The sequence below is a fragment of the Leptopilina boulardi genome, unplaced genomic scaffold (assembly GCF_019393585.1).
Source record: "Leptopilina boulardi isolate dan_hultmark-lab unplaced genomic scaffold, ZJU_Lbou_2.1 LbouV2_249, whole genome shotgun sequence".
Taxonomy (NCBI): domain Eukaryota; kingdom Metazoa; phylum Arthropoda; class Insecta; order Hymenoptera; family Figitidae; genus Leptopilina; species Leptopilina boulardi.
This window is the reverse complement of record NW_026137806.1, coordinates 1569535-1592508: the sequence shown is the minus strand read 5'-3', so window position 1 is coordinate 1592508 and position 22974 is coordinate 1569535. Positions and strand designations below refer to the sequence as shown.

General features: G+C 26.0%; 1 protein-coding gene across 9 annotated transcripts in view; it reads right to left on the bottom strand.

The window, feature by feature from the left end:
* Nucleotides 1-11028: 11028 nt before the first annotated feature.
* The window catches only part of LOC127280664 (uncharacterized), a 57896-nt gene continuing 45950 nt past the window's right edge, over nucleotides 11029-22974 (bottom strand). For all 9 annotated transcript variants that reach the window (XM_051303825.1, XM_051303822.1, XM_051303823.1 and 6 more), the window contains 5 exons: nucleotides 21401-21575; nucleotides 19426-19684; nucleotides 18156-18421; nucleotides 12325-13886; nucleotides 11029-12143 (listed from right to left, as the gene is read on the bottom strand). In XM_051303825.1, the coding sequence (XP_051159782.1) occupies nucleotides 11047-12143; nucleotides 12325-13886; nucleotides 18156-18421; nucleotides 19426-19684; nucleotides 21401-21537 (3321 nt within the window). In that variant the 5' untranslated portion in view covers nucleotides 21538-21575 and the 3' untranslated portion in view covers nucleotides 11029-11046. The remainder of the gene's footprint in view (nucleotides 12144-12324; nucleotides 13887-18155; nucleotides 18422-19425; nucleotides 19685-21400; nucleotides 21576-22974) is intronic.

Below are 22974 nucleotides of genomic sequence, written 5' to 3'. Positions count from 1 at the left end.
ATTTTTTTTCGGTTTTAAATAAAAAAAAAAGTTAAATAACATGCTCATAATATTATATTTCGTTTATAAATATAAAATTGAGAATCGCTAATTACCTTTTCATTATAAATAATTTTAAAGAGAAAGCTATATAAACGAGAAGAAACGTCCTTGTGCTTAATTAAATTGCAAATTATTAATAATATTAATTAGCACGAACAAAAAATAAATATAAACATATATTGAATTAACAATGGGAATTAAATTTTTTAATAAAATATTAAAAAAATTATAAATTTTAACAAATATGAAATATTTATATAAAAATAAATAAATATAATTTTTATAAAGCTGTAATTGATTATAAATTTTGAAATTAATTAATAATTTCTAAAGTTAATGGACCGTTCTATAATATTCTATTAACTATATTGAACATATATTAGTATATTCAATAATTATTACTATTGAGCTGTGCGCGCATGTAATTCAGGCAACATGTTGGGTGTAAATTAGTTGAAATTTAGTTAACAGCTTTCACACACAAATTACAATTCTCAAACGATTAACTGCCGATGCAATATCGATGCCAATGTTGCATGGGAACTGAGATAAGCAAGATATTAATATTTAATGGAATCTACTATATAATATATAAAGATACAACACTTCTATATATTGTCTTCATAATATTATAAAAAAAATATATATATTTTCTTAATTAATTTATTGTTATTTAATTATTACACAGAAAAAAAATCTTTCATAACTTTCTTTGGAATAGAGATTCTTCCCAAGTAGAAATATCCGTAGCTCGCCGTAATTAGACACCGGCATGGTACTGATCCAATACTGGCTGTCGGTATTGACTTTCAGTACTGGCAGTGTACTGACTAATACACCGAATCAGTACTATGTCGGAGGTAAAAAAATATTAAAACCAGTACTGGCAGTACACCGTAATTCACACCGAATCAGTACTATATGTCGGTGATAAAAAACATTAAATGAAAAAGTCTTTAAATTATTTCAATAGGTAGAAAACGATGATTTTTTATTTAAAAAAATGTATATTAATTTCTTTCGAATACTTTCCCTCAAAATTTTGGATGTAATTGTAATGTATTATTATATACCTATATAAAATATATTTATGTTTTTTTAGTTATTTTAGTACTCATTGAAATATGTGCATTAAGTTATTTATCATGCATACAATAACAATAAGTTGAGAATTTTTTTCTAATAGTTTTAAAAATAAAGCAAATGTAATTTTTTCACCGTAATTTTTAAATATTATTAATAATTAAATATTAAATTTAAAAAATTTTTCACCATTCATATTTTACAGTCGTCTTTTATTAACTTATTTTTAATTATGTAAATCATCAATCATTTTTGTCTGTTTTAATATTATTTACGGTAAAAATAATTTATTAAAAATATTTAACTGAAATTGATATCCAGTTTTATTTCTTTAAATCTTTGTAAAAATTGAAAAAATTTTGTGAGTTTAAAAAATTTAAGATTAAATTCATTTTATTTTCGTGATGAATAGATAATATAAACTTTGAAATCAAAACTTTTGTATTAGGTGAACTACTTCAAGTCAGCACTTCAAGCCAGCGCGGCTGTGCGGTATGCGTATCTGACTTGCGTTCTAAGGGTTTAGGGTTCGATCCCCCATGCGTGCGAGATTTTTCGTTCTTAGTTTTAAGTGTTATAAGTACAATATTTGTTCATGTGTAATATCAATTATTAAATAATTATTAAATTAAGTATAAGTGCAAAGTAAAAAAAAATTAAATATTATGAATTTAAAAAAATAAAAAAATTTACAACACAAATTACTTTTTGTAAAATAATTTATTAAAAATAAAATAATTTAATTAATATAAATGATAATTATTATTTTAATTATTTATTGTTAATAATATTTTATATATTCTAAATAACATTAACTATTATTGGCTTCACATTACCTGTTCGTGGTAAAAATGGGAGTAATAAGCTAATAAGGATGAAATTTGCATTGGAAAGCGTGTTTTAGCATTTTGTAAAAAAGTGAGATTTTAAGTCCGGATGAGTACTTTGCCAGTATTATGCCAGTATTATTCTAGTACTACGTTAGTACTGGTGAGCGGGACAAAATCAGTACTGGACAGCGTTACCAGCCAGGGTTGGTCCACTACTGGCCCAGTACGGCAGTCAGTACTGTTATACTGACTGGCAGTGTTGGGTCAGTACTATGCCAGTGGCACATTTCTACTTGGGTTTTCTCTAGAATAGCAAAAACTTTTGCTTATATATATCGCTATTCCAGGTGAAGATTTTTTTTTGCATATAATAAATAATTTAAATAATTTTTATTAATAATTTTATTAGTAATTTTACTAATAATTTTATTAATATTTTTATTATTAATAATTTTTTTTTTTAATTTTATAAATAATTTTATCAATTACTTTATTACTAACTTCAGTATCATTGAATAATTTACAGGCCTCGGATCGACTTAAAGGCACAAAAAAAGTCGTTTTAGTCGATTTATATTCCAAAAAAAGTCGAAAAAGTCGATTTTTTTTTATTTTAACAAAAATATTTTACAGATTTTTAAATAAAATTTTTTTTTTAAAATAATAATACTTTTGGAAGGGTTTAAAGTTGAAATTTTTAGAAATAATTGAATTTTAAAAGATTTTGTTAATTTTCAAACAATAATTAAATTTTACAAAACTAAAAATAATTTATCAAATAATTTCAGATAACATTTTTTAAATGTATAATTGAATTTTCAAAGATTTACAATTGAGATTTTTAAAATTAATTGAACTTCAAGTGATTTTTAATTAACAATTTTAGATGATTTCACTTCATTAATTTTTTTAATGAAATTTTGGATAATTATTGAATTTTAATTGACTTTGAATTGAAAATTTGGGTAATTATTGAATTTTATTTGATATTAAATTAAAAATTTAGAAAATAATTGAATTTTAAAAGATTTTGAATTGAAAAATTTTGAAAATAATTGAATTTTTATTTGATTTTGAATTGATTTATGATTTTGAATTAAAATTTTTTGATAATTTTATTTGATATTTTTTTTAAATTATAAATAAATTGTTAAATTTCATAAAAATTTTAATTGAAAAATAATTTGATATAATTGAATTTGTGATGAATTTCATTAAAATTATTAAAAATAATTAATTTAGTGAAGAATTTTAGTTAAAAATTTGTTAAATAATTGAAATAAAGAAGATCTAAAGAAGATCTGCATTTTATACTAATAAAATATATTTTATTTAAAAATTTGTTTAAAAAATGTAAAAAAAAAAGTCGAAATAGTCGCATTTTATTAAAATAAGTCGAAAAAATTCGTATTTTTGGAAAAAAGTCGAAAATAGTCGAAAAAGTCGTATAATCCGAGGCCTGAATTTATTAAATAAATCAGCGTTTTAGTAAATTTTTGTGTTCAATATTACATGCGACTTTTTGGCATATATATATATATATATATATATATATATATATATATATATATATATATATATATATATATATATATATATATTGGTTATTTTCTTTTGGTTTTCCGCGAGAAAAACTTGGTAAAGAAAGTGTATTTTTCTAGTCATTAAACAATTCCATTTAGATTATATATATAAACGATTCTCGTGGCTTTTGATGATAAAGAGATTGCGAGTTAAAGATAACATTTTACTTTGTTCATACCCTTTCAATTCGTCAATTGCAATATAAGGATATTGGAAAAAAACTGGTAATTTCAAAATCCCACAATTTGTGACTGGGAAGGCAACACCGCAAACGTGGTAGATATGGCTATGCCAATTCAATTAAAGCTCAATCGATTGCTTTTTCAGGAGATAAAAAAAAACGATACATCTCACCATATATTTGAATTATGTATAATATAATTTCAAGAATCTCTCATTTTGACCTTCAGACTATTTTGACAAAAAATTCATACAATATTTGACATTTTGTTTAATTAAAATCTAAACTAAGGAAAAATTTATCTAAAAATTTATATTTATTGATTCAAAATAAATTCTGATTTGATATAGCTTTAAATAAAATATATAATTTAGCTTTGAAACAAATATATAGTTTCAAATACCTAAATTATATTCGAAAACAAAATCATCTTCTCTGGTAGAGTGAGAATTTTTGCGAGCAAATATTGAAGCAATTTTATTATTGAAAAATTTATGAAAATAATATTTACTCTCATTGTGGTAAATATAACCTAAATTCTTTATATATACAAAGTCAATATATTGAAAATAATTGAAGAAATGAAATAATAAAAAAAAAAAAAAAAAAAAAAAAATTAATATTAAACATTTTCGATGAAGCTATATATTCAAATTGTAAACTGTTATAACGCCTACTTGCGCAACCTACGCTAAATTAACTATCCAACTTATGGTACCATTAGCGTTACATAGTCGCAAAGATAGTGTCCATAAAGGTGGTAATTTCCTCGATTATACAACATACGTATTTGTAATGGAAGCAAATTCAAAATTCAAATCGCAAGTTAGATATTTAATGTTCCTTTAATAAATAGTTATGTCTACTTTTGTTGTGATTTCCCATATACCAATATCAAAAGATAAATGTTACACAACCATAAAATTAAAAAAAAAAAAAACATGACTTTGAAAAAACAAAATATTTGTCTTAAAAAATTATAAACTATTTTAATTTTTATTCGATAACTATTTTTCTTATTTTTCAAAGAGCAATGGAAATAAAAAATAAAATTTTACTCAAATAAACAAATCTTCGAATTTACTATATATATATATTTTAACAAAATGACATGAAATTATTAGAAAAATATTTCGTTAAAGTTACAAAAAAAAGAACAAAATTTATTTTATTGAAATAACAACGCGAGTAAACTATATAAAATAAAAAATAAAATAAAAGTTTTATCCATTTTTTTTTGTGCGATTGAATTTCACGATTTTTTTTTTTTTCAAAAGAGAAATAATTTAGAAATATTTTTACTTTATGTATACATGATCTCTATAGATATAAAATATTGTTATCTTGTTGATAAAAATAATTGGGTACATAAGGGAAAAATGAAAAATATATTAAAGAGTTTTTTTTTTTTTTTTGAAGTGTCAAAAAAAATTTCGACTTAACCTTTTTGAATTTTATCTTTTTTTTTATTCAAGAGGGAACAAAAGAGATACGACAGGAAGAAAAAAAAAGAGAAGAAAATCATATAATAGAGAAATTCCACAGAAATGAATAACATTATCTTTAGATTCTAAAAGGATTTTATAAAGTAGAGAATGAAATTCATTACAGTAATTCTTTAAAACACTAAAATTCACATTTATATTCTAACAAAAATCAGTCTATGAAAATTTCAAATGAAAAAAAAAAGTTTTTAAAATTATTTACCCAAAAAAAAAAAAAAAAAAAAAAGAATTAGTCATCGTATTAATATATATATATTTAACGTGAAATGACATTTAATTTTAAAAAATTGGAAAATTTGATTCTTTCAAAGCGTTTAGAGTATATTTTAATTAACTTTTTATAAATAAAAGCTTTTTGCAACAAAGCATGTTTTTCTTTAATTAAAGAACATTATATATATATAAAGAATGAAACTGCCACGTTTTAGAATTCAATAATTAAAGAATTGATCTTGTTAGAATCCTTTGTGAAGCTTTTACTTGTTCTATAGCTATATATAATTATATTTAATTCAATAGTGGAGTAAAAATTTTTTTTTTCTTTCACAAAAAACTTTTATTTTTCCCCTTAATCTATACTTTTCTTTGTCGTAATTTTTTAGAATTACATCGAAATTCTAAATTTAATCTTAATGTTCATTAATGTAATTAAAATATAAACATATCTTGATAGTGCTTTCAGTAATAAAGTTGAAAATGAAGATGATGAGCAAAGTTATATACTGATATGAGTACAAAGTTATACGCTCATCATGATTCTATAGTCTGTTTAAACAAATCTCATGGGAATGTTAGAGCCTTGATGCATGTTTGTGACACTCTATATATGTTATCTTCCAGCTTGAATCAACGTCAAGTTTAATTGCAAACCCTCCCTCTTCCTCTTACACAAAACGAATTCAAAATCATTTCATTTACATTAACAAATGATATATTTTTTAAAAATTGTATCAATTAGAAAACCATTAAGAAAACATTTTTTTAATTTAGAAAACGAAAAATTGAAAAAAAAAATAAATAAACAAAATATTGAAATAAATTGCAGTTTAAAAATTTATGATGTGATACAAAAATCTTCAAGTATAAAAAAAAAAAAATAACACAAACTTCACGTTACCCATACTCATAAAAATGATATACTAAGGAGATGTATTGGGATTGTAAACATATTTTATAGAGTTTATAAGTCGTATATTTTTCCTATAAAACTATTTTCATGGCGTTTGAAAGCATGAAAAAAATATGTATTTTTTTTCTCAAATTGATTTGCATTTTTTTTTATTATTGTAATAAAAGCATAAATGAAAAAATATTTTTAAAAAAAACTTAATGGCAAAATATTGTATTGCTTTTTTAAAAAAAAAAAAATTACTTTAATGCGAAATTATTTAAGAGAAAGACTTTTTGAAAAAAAAATGAACGCGAGTTATTAAAAATTCTACAAAAACCATTTAAAATATCAAAGTAATAATAATTTGAAAAGTTTTGCGGTGAAAATAATTTTAAGATATAGAGATGGAAATTTAACTAAAATTATGTGAAGGATAAAATACCTTGACATTGGCCTACTTTTGAAATAATTCATAAAGGGGGAGGGGGGGGGGGAGATAAATCCTGATACTCTTCCCTTTAGCCTTGATATTCACTCAACTAGTTTAATCTTTCACATATTGATAATTCACTATTCGCAAAATACAATTTAAATAATGCAAACATGAAAAATTTAAATTTATCTCATAAAAAAAAAATTTTTTTTTTTTTTAGACTTTCTAACAATATGAATATTTAATAATACATGACCTTTTTGAAAAAGAGAATAAAATATTTTCCTCTTCCTGCATAATAATAAATGATAAATCATAAATATATATATCTATATAAAAGAAAAAAAAAGCGTGAAAATTAAAATTCCTTTTCGTATTAAGAAACCACCAAAGTTTAAAAGTTTTTCTCTTATAACATTTAGCACCCGATTTTCTTTCTTTAAAAGTTAAAATCTAGTCATTACTCAGAGTGCTTCTCAATTTACGATTTTGAAGTTAAAAAAAAAAAAAAAAAAAAAAAAAGGAAAACTTATTTTCAACTTGAGAAAAAATTGGAATTTCAAAGTATCTCTCAGTTAACATAGTTTAAAGTTAGCCTCTAAATGAAAAAGTTTTAACAACAAAAAATAGATAAAGATTGAACAAATGAAACAAAAAAAAATTTAATTATTATTAATTGAAAACTATTTTTGGAATTAAATACGGATTTTCTTTTTCTCAGAGTGGAAAATAGAACTTTTTTTTTGTTATAGAAAAGAAGGAAGAGAAAATAGGTAAGAAGGAATAGATGACAATGGTTCAAGTCTATATGTATATAGAAGAGAGTTGGTGAAAAGTCAAGCAAGCTTTCCTAGTTGGCACACGACGACATTACCATATATATATATATATGTGGATGTATATCCACACGAAGATAGCAGACTTGAAAAGAAAAGAAAGCTTAAATAATGCAAACGGAGGATGGGTTGTAATGAAATGAGAAATGAAAAGCTACGCCTATATAGCGACCTAAAGGCACTGTTATCATTTAATATTTTCTCGCCCAAGCAAAGAATTATTCCACACGAAACAGTTCTATTATTATTATTTTTTTTTTCTCTCAAAAGATCATATAGATATGTCTAATTCTATTTTAATCTTCTATTTAAATTTTCCTCCAAAATAAGCTTTTCATTAAAAAAAAAGCCACAAATAAATTTTCATAAAACACAAATTTTTTTTTGGAAAAATTATTTTCCAAGTCTATTTTATAATTGCTTAATATCGTCAGCTTAATCAGCAAATCTCGTAACTCCATTTCATGCAACTTTACAGGAGAGCAAAAAAAAAAACTGTTTATAAACAATAAATAGTAAAATATGTATTAATTTAATTAGATATGTTAAAAGACTCCTTTTTTATATTTTATATGAAAAACTTAAACTATACTCTTTTTACAACTGTTTATTCTTTTAATTTTAGGAATTATGAGGTAAGTACTTTACACAAACTAAAATTTTCAGGAGTTACGAGGTAAGTACTTTGCACAAATATAAATTTGAAATAGTACAACCAGACATTTTTCTGTGTGTATACAACCTAAAATACATATTATTTTATATTTAAAATTTGTCAATTTTTGAAATAATTTAAAATTTAAATTAAAATTTATTTGCTATTCTCAATATATAGTATAGTATCAATATATAGTCATTACTTTAATAATGAGATAACTTTAAAACAAAAATTCTTCAATTTTAAGGGAAAGCTAAAAACTTTTTACCTTTATAAAATTAGTGAATTAAAAAAGAATATAAAAACTTTACTCCTATTATATAAATAATTATTTATTTAAATTAATTTTATTATAATTATATACCCATAAGACAGAGCAACCAAAATTTGGTTGGGCCAACAAAACAATTTTGTTGGTATGCCAGGTCCAAGTGAGGCAGCGCCATTTACATTAAAACTATAATTTTGGAAAATTTTCAACAGCCTTTTCTCGAAAACAAGAAGGTAAAATGCGTTTTTCTTTATGGATAATTGATTATTAACAAGTAATACACCAGCTAAAACTTTTTTTGGGTTAAAATGATGAAAAAAATTTCATGTCGATAAATTAAATATGAGCAGTTTTTCAACAAAAACTGTAACAGTACTTTCTCGGAATTAACAATTAAGAATACAATTTCCATTTGGAAAATTAATAAACGTTAAACAATACACCAGCTAAGATTCACCAATCACGAAAATAACAACAAAAAATTTTATTATATATTTAACATAAATGGACACTGTTTTACTGATTGTGACAGCCCTTTGGTAGATTATGTATTTCGGGTAGTTAGCAACAGCGCCAATCTTCTCCTTTCGGCAAAATCGCGAAACGTCTGGTGTCATATTTAACCTGCCAAACGGCTGTCATAATTAGTAAAATATGTTATGTTAAAAAACATTTTTTTTTTGTTATTTTCGTGATTGGTAAATCTTAGCTGGTCTGTATTTTTTAGCGTTTATTAATTTTCAAAATGGAAATTACATTTTTTATTGTAATTTCTGAGAAAGTATTGTTACAGTTTTTGTGAAAAAAGTGCTCATATTTAATTTATTGACATGAAATTTTTTTCATTATTTTAACTCAAAAAAAGTTTTAGCTGGTGTATTTCTTGCCAATAATCAATTATCCATAAAAGAAAAAGCATTTTATCTTCTTGTTTTCAAGAAAAGGCTGTTGGAAATTTTCAAAAATTTTAGTTTCGATGTAGATGGCGCTGCCTCACTTGAACCTGGCCTTAAGCTATGAGCTGAGAGCGAATCAAATTATTTGGTTTTCGGAACCAAATTTTGGTTAGGACAACAAACGATCATTTGGTTTTTCAGACTAAACTATTTTGTTGTGTTAACCAAATTATTTTGTTGTCGTAACCAAATGTTGGTTGGAATTTAAAAATGTTCTATCAAATAATTTTGTTGGCCTAACTAAATGTTTGGTTGAGATAACTTTACGAGTTTGTTTCAGCCAACCAAAATTTGATTACAAGAACCAAAATTGCCTAACCAAACAATTTTGTTGCAAACACTAAATTTTTTTTTCTTAGTGTATAAATTTTAAATAAAAATTCATGAATTTTAACATTTAAGACATTATAACACTGGTATTTTTTTGTTAACATCAGTTGCTTCAATTTTGACAGTTTTCCGCAAATCTTGAAAAATTATAGATAGAGTTACGAGATTTGCCATTAAAACTTTTTTGCAGTGGAGTTACGAGATTTACTGGGTTGAATTTTTAAACTACATTTATTCTCTCTAAATATGAATCAGTGAAAAAGTCACTGGTCTCAAATCAGCCGCTAAATTCTAGCTATTTGAATCAGTGTTTTTCACTGACATTTCACTGGAGAATCAATTACTTTGACTGAAAATCAGTGAAATGTTACTGATTCAAATATAGCTAGAATTTAGCAATTGATTTGAAACCAGTGACTTTTTCACTGATTCAAATTTAGAGAGTTGATTAGGAGTCATATAATTTAAAATGCATATATGTGTAAAGAATCGAATAATACAAAAAAGTAAATTTTGACCAAAATTGGAGTTACGAGGTTTTCTGATTCTGACGATATATAGAAAAAATTTCTAATAAACATTTCAATATAAGATTTTAATGTTGAATTAGATTTTAAATATTTGCAATTCAAGAAAATTATTCCCTCCTGCATATTACTCCTTATATATATACAAGAAAATTTCTTTTTAGAAAAGATGGTTCGCAAAAGCATCAGAGAAGGATAATCTTTCTTGCACAAAGGACTCACAGTCTGCCTTCTTTGAAATTCCGAGTACATGTTCGCGAAACGATTCGGAATTCAGTCTCGAAAAGCTGAGGGAAATCTAACGGAACGAGTGCATCTGAATGGAATCGTACATATTCCACTAAACTCAGTTTAGTCTTGCAAATAATAATAATAATAATAAAAGTATTGAACCATGCACAAATAATGTTAAATTTTTTTCTTTTTAAGAAAAATTAAAATTTAACTTCTCTATAATGTCTTTTTTGGGGTGTTTTTTTGGGTTAAGGTAATCATTGTTATAGCAACGGTTATCATAAATTTATCAATTAATATAATAACTGTGAAACCATTCAATAAGCTTGCTAATTTTTTTTTCAAAAGAAACTATATCTAAATAATTGCAACGAACAGAAAAACTCAAAATTGAAACGAAACAAAGGAAAAAGAATAACCAACGAAATAAAAACAAGAGAATAACAATATCTCAACGAGTGAGACTTACCTTTCGTTGATATTGTGAGCGAGAAATGACTTGGGCAAGGAGAGTGACCTCTGTTGTGGATCTAAAATGACATCACTGGGCAATGAATTTCCCCTTTTGGCAGGTGCACTTCCAGGTCTTGATAAAATTCCATCACGTGGTGGTTCGATTAATGTCTTCAATGATCCAGCCATTGCGTCCTCCATTGGCGTTGATGCACCCGAACTTTTGGCATTTTTTGTTGTTGTTCGATCGGAAGTTGTCACCCAAATATCACTACTCGATGATGATGATGATGATGACGAGGAGGAAGTTGGTGATATTGCAATACCACTTGGTGATTTATTTAAACACTTGATTTGATTGGGAGAAACTTTTCTTTCTGTCTTTTGAAGAGCGTCAAAATTATTTCCAATTTCTGATTTTCGATAATCCCTTTTATCGGAATTCATTACATTGTTTGTTTCATTCGAAGTCCAACGGGAGGGTTTTAAAACGCCTCTTGGAACACGTTCCTGATACTTGGGACCACCATTAACATATCTTTGGTTATTTTTTCTTGAATTTTCACGTTCTCTTGTGTCTCTGTCATCCATTCTTTCAAGTGAAGCCGGAGAAGAACATGCACTGCCTCTATTAACTTGACTACCAGTTTCAGAAGTCATTCTCTGATGAGCTGGATAACTCTGTGATACTTTCATAAAAACTGGACCTTGACTTGGTGAATAGATATTATCTCTTTGAGTGCAATGAGGCCAAAAATCACAAATACTACTGTTACATCGTATTTTTGACTCTGGACTTAATGTAAAATCATGATTTGATGTAGAATTTGTAACAGGTGTTGTTACACCACGTTGTAAAGTTTTTGGTCTTTGTTGTTGTTGTTGGGTCGGTGTATTGTTTGTTTTAATTGATTGCGATTGTTGCTGTTTCGATGATATAAAATAAACATCATAAGAATTGGAATTATTTTTCCGTTGTTCTGAATTGTCATTTAGTCCTTCCAAACGACATGTAGGACGATTGCGCGCAGCGACACGTTTACCAATACCGTAAAGAAATTCTGTAATTAAATCCTCACTCAATGTATCCTCGGTGGACTGTGCTTTTCCTAGAGAAATAGGAGGAATAAATGTAGTTCGAAAACAAAAACCATTTAAAAAAAAAAAGTAAGTTCAACAAAAAGCTGTACGATAAAACAATTGGAGTTTAATTTTCTCTCCGTTTAATAAACCAAAATTCAAAAACTAAACAATAGCCATGCGAAAGAAACGAAAAATATATTAACATACTGTTAGGTAAGGCGTGTCGCTTCTGTGTGCCTCTCTCGTTAGTCTTGACGGATCTGTGATCATTTGGTCCAGAAGTGTTTGGAGACTTTTTTTCTGGTAATTGAAGACTTCGGGAGCGTCGTACTCGAGATTGAAGTGAATCAGGCGATGAGGTGATATTTCTCGTGTTTTGTTGTCTAGGCGTTGTTGTACGTCTGAAGTTTGGTGAACGTGCCTGACGTTCACTTGAAGTCGATGACGATGATGATGATGAAGAATTGAAAGAAATTTGTTTTCCGGATTCAGAAGAGCCGGGAGATCTTCTTAGGGTTTGTTGACCACGATAATGTCTATTCTGTCGACTACCGGGTGATATTCTTTCACCATTGGCACGAATTGATTCATTTGATGAGTGTAGTGGAACAATAGTTGGTGAAATTGTACTTAAATCATCTTCATCATCATCGTATCCCTCTACAGATGAATCTGTATTTTCAGCTAATCTTGGCATTGTCGTTCGATTCATACAACTGTCAAGGCTTCTAAATCCCATTGAAGAGGATGATGAAGAGGAGGACTCCATGTATCTTTGAGCAAACTGACTTCTTCTTGAAGACGACTGATCTTCGAGGGATTTGGCTTGGGCCATACGATATTGTTGAGACTGGATATTTGGTGTCTTGCGAAGTTTATTGGCAGAAAGAGTTGTGGATTTTCGCGATACGGAAGATGGTAGTGAACTCCAATTTCTTGAATGAGGTGGTGAGGGTGGTGGGCTGATTATGTCGCTATCTACAATGGCGTTTGAACGTGGTAGAAATGGAGCTTTCGGATAGGTTGCATTAGACATGTGTCTTGATGAAGATCTTTTGCCAACGTCTTGAAAAGCTGGCGGTGGAGAGATTATGGGTGTCAGTGAGGGTGGTGAGAATGATTCGGGTATATCATGGGGTGAGGAACAATTACTAGGTGGATCATAATCACCACGACGATTGTGAAGGGCAAGATAATCGGGTCTTTGTGATTCGAGACGTGAAAAATCGGGACATTTGCCCGGTTCACTTTTGCTGCAATGATAGTCTGCTAATTTTGTTCTTCGTGCCAGTGGTAGTGTACCAACATTGTTTCCAATTTTGTTTGCATAGTTGGTTCTTCTATCGTCAAGTGATCTCTGTTGGACTTGAACCCAACCTGACCTACCAAGATAAACACCGTCTACTTCGTGTTCACACCAATGAACAGGAGACAATTCACGACTACAGCTACCGCTGACAAAAAGATCACCAGATGAACCACTGGCTCCTGATAGAAAATTGGCCACAGTATCACGACGTCGTATTTGATTTTGTCCATCTTGACGTTGTTTAAGACTATTGGTTTTCGATGAGATTTGCGACTCGTGTCGCTTGAGAGAGGGTATTGAACTTCCACGGCTATAGCCACCGCGTGTATTTGCAATAGATTTTCCTCTAGATGATGCTGTTAGACTTTTTGTACTTCCAACACTGTATGCAGAACCTTGGGAACTGACTTCCCATGGATCTGAAGTTCCGCGCAGGTGTAGAATTGATAGATTCGTACCCCTAGAATCAGAAAGCGATCGGTTTCACCTTCTGTCATGTTGACAATTAGAATTTCAAAGTGTAGATTTTATTGACTTTTAAAATTCTTTTTTTTTTGTTACTTTTTTTATGTATGACATTCGTGTTTGCACTCAAATTGGAAGATAGCTCTCATTGAATAAATAAAAAAACAAACGAAAGAGAAAAGTGACAAAGTTGTTATCGAGGGAGAGAACATCAAAGAGTGATCTACTGCTGAAGCAGTAGAGAGTGAAGAATTATTTACACAACTCGTGCTTTCTGCATCGTACAATTTTTATTTGGCTTTGAGAAAATTGTACTTTAACGAGACTTCTCAAACGTCTATTCCGTAAGTTAGCAAGAGATGATCCCATGATATTTTTAGGTTTCAACTTGTCGTTGATATATACTCGAAACTAAATTCCGTTGAAATTCACACTTGGTAACAATCAAAATTTAATTTTGAGAATAGAAATCAAAACTGTCGCATCAACTAAAAGATATAGTGGGCGTGATTTACATCACAATGCTAATTTTCGTGGATAAAATATTCAATGTCAGGCAATCACCTGCGCCCACGTATGCCTTTAATATTAATCTCACCATAGAATATTCAAATGGACCTAATGATTTAGTTTTTCTTTTTATAAAATTACAATTTAATGCGTAAATTTTCAATGATAAATTATATTACATAATAATATTGTTTTTCTTTCCGACAAAAAAAAATGTTCTATTTCTTTCTGCTTTTATAATATTGCATCTTGCCCTCAGACAAAAAAGGAAAAAGTTAACAATTCTTGGTTTGGAATACCAAGGCATGAAATCAGATCATATTTATTTTGTTGCATGATCGATAGTGGGAGCTTACGTCTTATATTGGCACTGGCGTATTTCTTATTTCTATCTATATAGAAGGAAGAGAAGAAGGTAGCTTTTCTTCAAGATCAATTTCTTTTTCTGGTTATTGTGAAGATGTCAATAACCAAGAAAGAAAGAAAAAAAGAGTTTTTTTTCTAATATATATACCAAATGGAATATCAAAAAATTTATTACCTCAGAGAACGTTCATTAAAATTGAAAAATATATTTATATTTTTAATAAAGAAAGCATTGTCTCTAAATCCTTTTATATACGATATAATTTAGCTGTTCTGAGTGAAGAAGTTCATTTGGAAGTGCCGCAGGGAAATTGAGGTAAATTCAAACTGTTTCTGAAGATCATTAATGACATGATAAACTTCCTCACCTGAGTGAACGCGTACCAATGAAGTTAGAATATACATATATAGCGAACGATAGATACCCTTGCCTTGAGAATCGAATTCAATGCAAAGACTTACGGCGCATTCAATGTCTGACAACCATTGTTTGTGGAGGTTATCAAAAAAAGAAAAAAAAAAACCTAACAATGAAGACATTAAGTCCAGATTCTGAGAACTGGAGCTTCTAGATCTCCTATTAAATTTTACGCTCAATAAGAGAAACTATATATTAGTAATTTGAAAGTAAATTATTACCCTAAAATGTCAAAATTTATAATATCGACTTTTGTTCTAATAATTTATTTAGCGTCTTCTTTTTGTAAATCAAATTTTAAAAAACAATTGCAAAAAAAAATTATAAATATCTCCAGAAAAAAAAGAAAATAATATTCCACAGGAAATCTATAATATAATATTGACGTTTAAGAAAAAAAAGGTATTATTTCGAACGTAGGTTAATAAATTGAATAAAAATTAATTTCTACGGGGGGGGGGGATTTATTAAATCAGCGTCAGGGGAAAAAAGCGTCAATATTCTTATATAGAAGTACATATATATATATATATATATATATATATATATATATATATATATATGCCGAGGAGAAACTTATCGACCCGTCGTTTTCCAGCATCCCGCTAACCGACGAGGTCAATGAATGCGCATAACTGCAACGTTTCATAATTTATAAGATTTCGAGTTGCCCGTCTTCTTGTCATTTATCAATTATTATCAATAAAAATTGAAGATGAAAATATATTTATGGCCCAATTTTAAAATGACAAATACAGGCCTCGGATCGACTTAAAGGCACAAAAAAAGTTGTTTTAGTCGATTTATATTCCAAAAAAAGTCAAAAAAGTCGATTTTTTTTTATTTTAACAAAAATATTTTACAGATTTTTAAATAAAAAAATTTTTTTTTTAATAATAATACTTTTGGAAGGGTTTAAAGTTTAAATTTTTTTTAGAAATAATTGAATTTTAAAAGATTTTGTTAATTTTCAAACAATAATTAAATTTTACAAAACTAAAAATAATTTATCAAATAATTTCAGATAACATTTTTTAAATTTAATTGAATTTTCAAAGATTTACAATTGAGATTTTTAAAATTAATTGAACTTCAAGTGATTTTTAATTAACAATTTTAGATGATTTCACTAAAAAATTTATTAGAAATTACGAACAAAAATACAATAATTTGAAAACCATTTTTAATTGAAAAATGATTACAGATAGTTGAATTTTCAAAGAATATTATAAAAATAGTTTAAAAATATTGAATTTCCTTAGAGTTATCATTGAAATTGTTAAATTTTAAAAAATTTTCGATGGAAAATTTTAGAAATAATTAAATTTTAGAAGTTTTTAAAATCAAATTATTGAAAATAATTGAATTATAATTGAAATTTTGGATAATAATTCAATTTTAGATGATTTTTGATTGAAAATTTTGATAATAATTAATTTTGCATTAAAATTTTTGAAAATAATTGAATTTTAGTTGATTTTTAATTGAAAATTTTGATAATAATTAATTTTGCATTAAAATTTTTGAGAATAATTGAATTTTAGTTAATTTTGAATTGATAATTTTGAAAATAATTGAATTTTAGTTGATTTTGAATTGAAAATTTTGAAAATAATTGAATTTTCTTTGATTTTGAATTGAAATTTTGGGAAATAATTGAATTTTAATTGAAAATTTAGATAATAATTAATTTTGCATTAAAATTTTTAAGAATAATTGAATTTTAGTTAATTTTGAATTGATAATTTTGAAAATAATTGAATTTTAGTTGATTTTGAATTGAAAATTTTGAAAATAATTGAATTTTCTTTGATTTTGAAATGAAATTTTGGGAAATAATTGAATTTTAATTGAAAATTTTGATAATAATTAATTTTGCATTAAAATTTTTGAGAATAATTGAATTTTTGTTAATTTTGAATTGAAAATTTTGAAAATAATTAAATTTTATTTGATTTGAAATTGAAAATTTGGAAAATAATTGAATTTTAGTTGATTTTGAATTGAAAATTTTGAAAATAATTGAATTTTCTTTGATTTTGAATTGAAATTTTGGGAAATAATTGAATTTTAACTGAAAATTTTGGATAATAATTTAATTTAAGTTTATTTTTGATTAAAAATTTTGATAATAATTAATTTTTAATGGAATTTTGGATAATTATTGAATTTTAATTGATTTAAATTGAAATTTTGGGTAATAATTGAATTTTAAAAGATTTTAAATTGAAAATTTTGAAAATAATTGAATTTTATTTGATTTTGAATTGATTTATGATTTTGAATTAAAATTTTTTGATAATTTTATTTGATATTTTTTTAAAATTATAAACAATTGTTAAATTTTATAAAAATTTTAATTGAATAATAATTTGAAATAATTAAATTTGTGATGAATTTCATTAAAATTATTAAAAATAATTAATTTACTGAAGAATTTTAGTTAAAAATTTATTAAATAATTGAAATAAAGAAGATCTGAAGAAGATATGCATTTTATACTAAAAAAATATATTTTATTTAAAAATTTGTTTAAAAAATGTAAAAAAAAAAGTCGCATTTTATTAAAATAAGTCGAAAAAAGTCGAAAAAGTCGTATAATCCGAGGCCTGCAAATACAATCAAATTTAGGACCAAGAGTTTACCTTCTTGTGGACATAATTCTTTTTTGTTCATAAACAAACAAAAAATTATTATACACTATTAATAAACAAAATAAATATAAAATTTGAACAACGATATTTTTTTCAACAATTATACTTCTTTTTTAGATAAATTTTTGAAATTTGAAAAAAAGGGTGTCACTACTATTATGTGGGAATTCGAAGCACTTTCGCTGCTCGACGACAACATCGCGCGATACCGGTCAACTAACGAGAAAAGGGGGCCTTTTCTTGCTCGCGCGCGTAAATCACGTGATATGAAAAAGAAAAAAGAAAAAAAAAAAAGAGAGAAAATATTCGTTCTTACCTGTCTGATCGCAACGCTGGGCCCTGATTGGTGATCTCTGTTGAATCGGCGGCAGGATTGACACGACGAGAAGCCATAATATGATTCGTTGATGACGACGAAGTCGAAACAGGTCCTCCACGTAGACCATCATCAGTTGAATGTTGTCTCGAAATTTGAGATTGCGATGTTTGCGATAGCCAACGTCTTGGCGTGACTCTTGATATTGAACCTGTTCCTGACAAATATTGATGACCAAAAGCCCCACCACTGTCCAATGATTTACTCTGAAATTATCAATTAAATGATATATAGCTAAAAATCATGCTTTGAAATAAAAAATTGTTAATAAAATTAATTTAGATAGAAATAAAAATAAGAAAATTTATCCAAATAATTATTATTGTACTTTCTCATTGAATTTAGCTGTGAGAAAATTGATATAAAATAATATATAAACGATTAAATACTCTTTTTCAAAGCGAGAATAAACTTTTGTTCAGTGACCTAAAACCCATTTCCTTTTATTTCTTTTTTTTTTTTGCATCAAAATCAACTTGATTTTGTTTTTTTTTTTTTTTAATTCCAAAAAGAATATCCAATTAGACAAAACGGAACATTTCTCCAATATGAAATTATATCAAATCTGGACATCGACAGGTTTTTGACGAATTTTATCTTCTTTTTGTAAATAAACAAAAATTTTCCCAAAAAAAGTTTAATAATAAAAAAAAAATTGAATATTTTTTTTTAAATAAAGATATAAAGAGAGTGAGAGAGAGAAAACGAAATATTTGATTAACTCGTGAATTTCAGGTTTGAAATAGATTGAATTTGTCATGTGAAGTAGAACGAAGACTAAATTGTTTAAATTTAACAAAAGCAGTCGCTCCGCCGCCGCGGGACTATTTCCGAATATGGTAATAGAAACATGTATCGACTGCGCAACTTATTCGCAAATGAAAGTATTTTCATTTAACCTCCAAAGATTTTACACACACAGGCACAATTATTCTCGTTTCTTTGCTCAGAAAAAAAATTTTGCTTCGAAACAATCAAATTTTCTTTAAAATAAACCAAATTTTGAATCAACAAAAATTTTATTTCCCTCAATAAAATTCTTTCTTCGTTCAAGAAATTTTTTTAAAATAAATCAAATAAATGTTTTTTTTTTTTTGATGAAATAAATATTTATTTGAATCAAATAAAACTTTTCTCTGAATAATGTAAAGAAACAAAAAAAATGGTTTGAAACAATTAAAATAAATATAAAAAAAAAACAACAACTCACATTGAGATGATTTTTTCGATTTGTAGAAGAATCTGGTGATGAACCACGAGAATATGTTCGTGAAAAGACATCGGCTAATTTAGATCTATTGGGATTTGAATTTCCCTTGGATTTATTTTGTGGCGAGCCATCTGATGTATTTGAATTGCCGCTTTTGCTTTCACGAAAAACGAGATGCTCTATATTTGGCGTATATCCTGGATCATTTCTTACAATATCTTGAAGAGTTATTCGACTTCCAGTGCTGGAACCTCCATTACTGTGAAAAAGAAAATAAAAAAAATAAATAAATAAAAAAATAAAATAGTTATAGAAATCCATTATGAACAAGTTGACAAGGACAGAAAACTTATATCAATAGAGTGTGTATTCAAAAAGATTCATAGGAAATAACTTTAAAAAAAGTTTTCTTTCCAAACTACTACCATCAATTTAAATTGGAAAACGTAATAATGTTAAAAATTTTTATATTCTTATGAAATCAAAGAAAATTTCTTTACTTCAAAAATTTTTAGTCATTTATTTTTAAGTTTACTGTTATTTATTATTTCTATAAACAATAAAATAAAAAAAAAAAAAAAAAGAAAAGAAAGAATTGTTCATTTTATTATCAAATAAAAGGAAAAAATTTTTAAAATAGTGAGTTTTTTTTTTCTTTAGAAAATTTAATTAATTAAAAACAATAAAGTTTAATTAAAAATAGAAAGATTTTTTTTTCAAAACTCGAGATAAACATATTTTTTCCATTAGAAAAAACAAATGCCATGAATGAAGCATCAGTAACGCTTAATTAAAAATAATTGCGGTAATTTCAAATATAGTGGATGTACTTTCTTCGTTAGAGCTCACTTTTTTTTTCTTTTTTCAATAAATCGATTTATTCCATCAGCAAAAGTCAAACTGGGAACGATAATTTAAAATAGTTGAGACAAAATAATTATTTTAATTGTTTTTCTAACGCGATATTTAAAAATTTTATAAACAATTAATCAAAAAAAAAAAATTTCTTTTTATAAAATATTAAATTATATATAATTTTTAAAGTCTTATTTTTATATTTAAAATTTTAGTTAAATAAAAAACTGTTTTCAATGTTAAATTTTACTTATTTCCCAATTTTTTCCACTTTTGATATATTTTTTCTTTCCAATTACTCTACAATTAAAAATCTAGAATTTCATCTTATTGTTATATCGAAAACAAATTACAATTTCTATTGTTTCAGTAATATAGAAAAATTTCCCCCCCAAAAAAAGTGAGAAAAAAATATTTCAAATCTAAAATTTGAATATATACATCTAAATTATAATGAAAAAAAAAAAAAAAATTTTTCATCGTTTTCTCTCATGGGACCGTCAATCAGTGTCCGTGTCCAACATAATGATCCGTAAGAAAATGACGCGAACGATCATTGATGAAAAGTGACTAGCCTTAGGGGTTGTGCGCCACGGGATCTTGGGGCTGCTTTTAAATGAAAATTTATCGTGATGTCAAGGATCCAAAATTTATCGTCTATTGAAAAAAAAAAAAAATATATATATCGAATCTTATCCAGAATTTTAATGTCCTCTCTTAAAATTCTCAAGTTGTTACTAGTGATAATATACATTTACAATTAATTCTGTACACGAACCAAGGAAAAATTGTAGATTTAATTGAACAAAAGATGATTTGTTAAGTCTCGTGTTTTTTTTTTATCCTTTTAATGAATAGGAAAATTAAAAATTTTTCAATTTATAACATTTCCAGAAGCTCTTAAGATATTTTATTTTTAATTTATATTTAGAATTTAGAATTTATTTGTAAAATTTCAAAATTTGGATTTTCTAAAAATTATTGAAAAAAGTCACTTTCAGAAGAATTATTCTTTTTATATTAAAAAAAAAAAAAAAAAAAATTGAAGCTATTTTCGCTATTTATCGTCTGCTTTTGACAGGAGAAATAAAAAAAAAAAAAATCAATTATTTCCACAAACCTGGGTCCAAAATTTTGTTGGGTTCTCTGACCACGTCTTTTCCCGCTGCCACGACCAGGTTTGATATTGGTAACCTCGGCTAACTGCAGCAATCTGCTGCGATGCTGCCGTAGCAGCGGGTCCTCTCTTCTATTCATTTTATCCTATGTTCCTGGAATCCATTGGTTCCAGCATCCTGAAAAAGAAAAAACAATTGTTTATTGTTATAATATTTATTATTATTATTATTATTATTATAAAAAAAAATTGCCCTCTTTTTATTAATTAAGAAAAACATTTTTTGTGGTTTTCTTCTTGAGAAACAATTTGCCAAGTTTGCTTTTACTAATTAGAGATAGTTGAAGGGGAAAATAATGACTAGGATGTGTTTTGAAGATCTAGTTAATTTTGAAGGAAGATCTTGGTCTCATTAGGTCTAAGGTTGGGGTTTGTTTTTGAGTGTAGAATTGTTTAAGGAACCAAGATGACGTCAGTGTCACAAGTGTCAACTTGACAGTTTTGTCATCATCATCATCATCATCATAATAATCATTTCAGTCAAGTTCTCTGTAAATTTTCGACGTTGTTAATGCCAATTAACGTCAACCATTAAATTAGTAAAGGAGAACGTTAAGAGCTTCTCTCCACAAAGCTCACTGCATAACTTAATAATGTTCTACATCTTCCAACTCTCAAGCACCGTTTACATTATGTTTGTTTGTTCATACAATATCGTCAAAGTCATATTTTCTTTATATATTATTATTTTACAATTTAAAATTATTTATAATTAATATTTATTTATATAATTTCTTTTAATTTCTTTTAATTTCATTTAATTTATTAATTTATTATTTATACGATTCATCATCAAAAATAATTTCGGGGGGGGGGGGGGGAATAAAATAATTTTTTTTTTTCTCAAACTAAAAAATAATATTCAATTACACTTTTATTGATGAGAATCCAATATGTTATTTTGATTGTAGTTCAAATATCTATAAAATATAATTCGAAACAAAGGAAATAAAAAAGTAGGTTACTCGATTCATTTGTGTTCAATAAAAGATCAAATAGAGTATTTTTTTCTGTCAAATAAAATATAAGCCTATAGCTTATTTTATTATATTAGCCTAATTCTCAATATGTTTGTCAATATTTTAATTATCAAAAGAAATAAAAATAATTAAAAAAACAAAATTTTTTTATATCAAATATAAGAAAAATAGAAAAACGAATAAAGTGACTTTTACTTCGTATATTTATATATGGTTAATTTTTACTTCGAAAAAAAAGTAAAATTTACTCCTGAAATAGTCAAAATTATTCCGGAAATAATAAATTTTACTATTTTTGGAGTAAAAATTATCAGAAATATACGCATAAACTCCGAACAGTTCACTTTTAAAATAGTAAACAAAAAAAAATTCATTAAACAATTTTTTTTCTCTATATTATCCAAAGAAAAAAATATATTTTAAAAAAACCAAATTTTATAAAAAGAAATTGGGGTGAAAATATTTAATCAAGAAAATTCGATCCAATTTTTCGCCCCCCCAAAAAATAAGAACAAATCATTATAAAGTGCGAAAAGT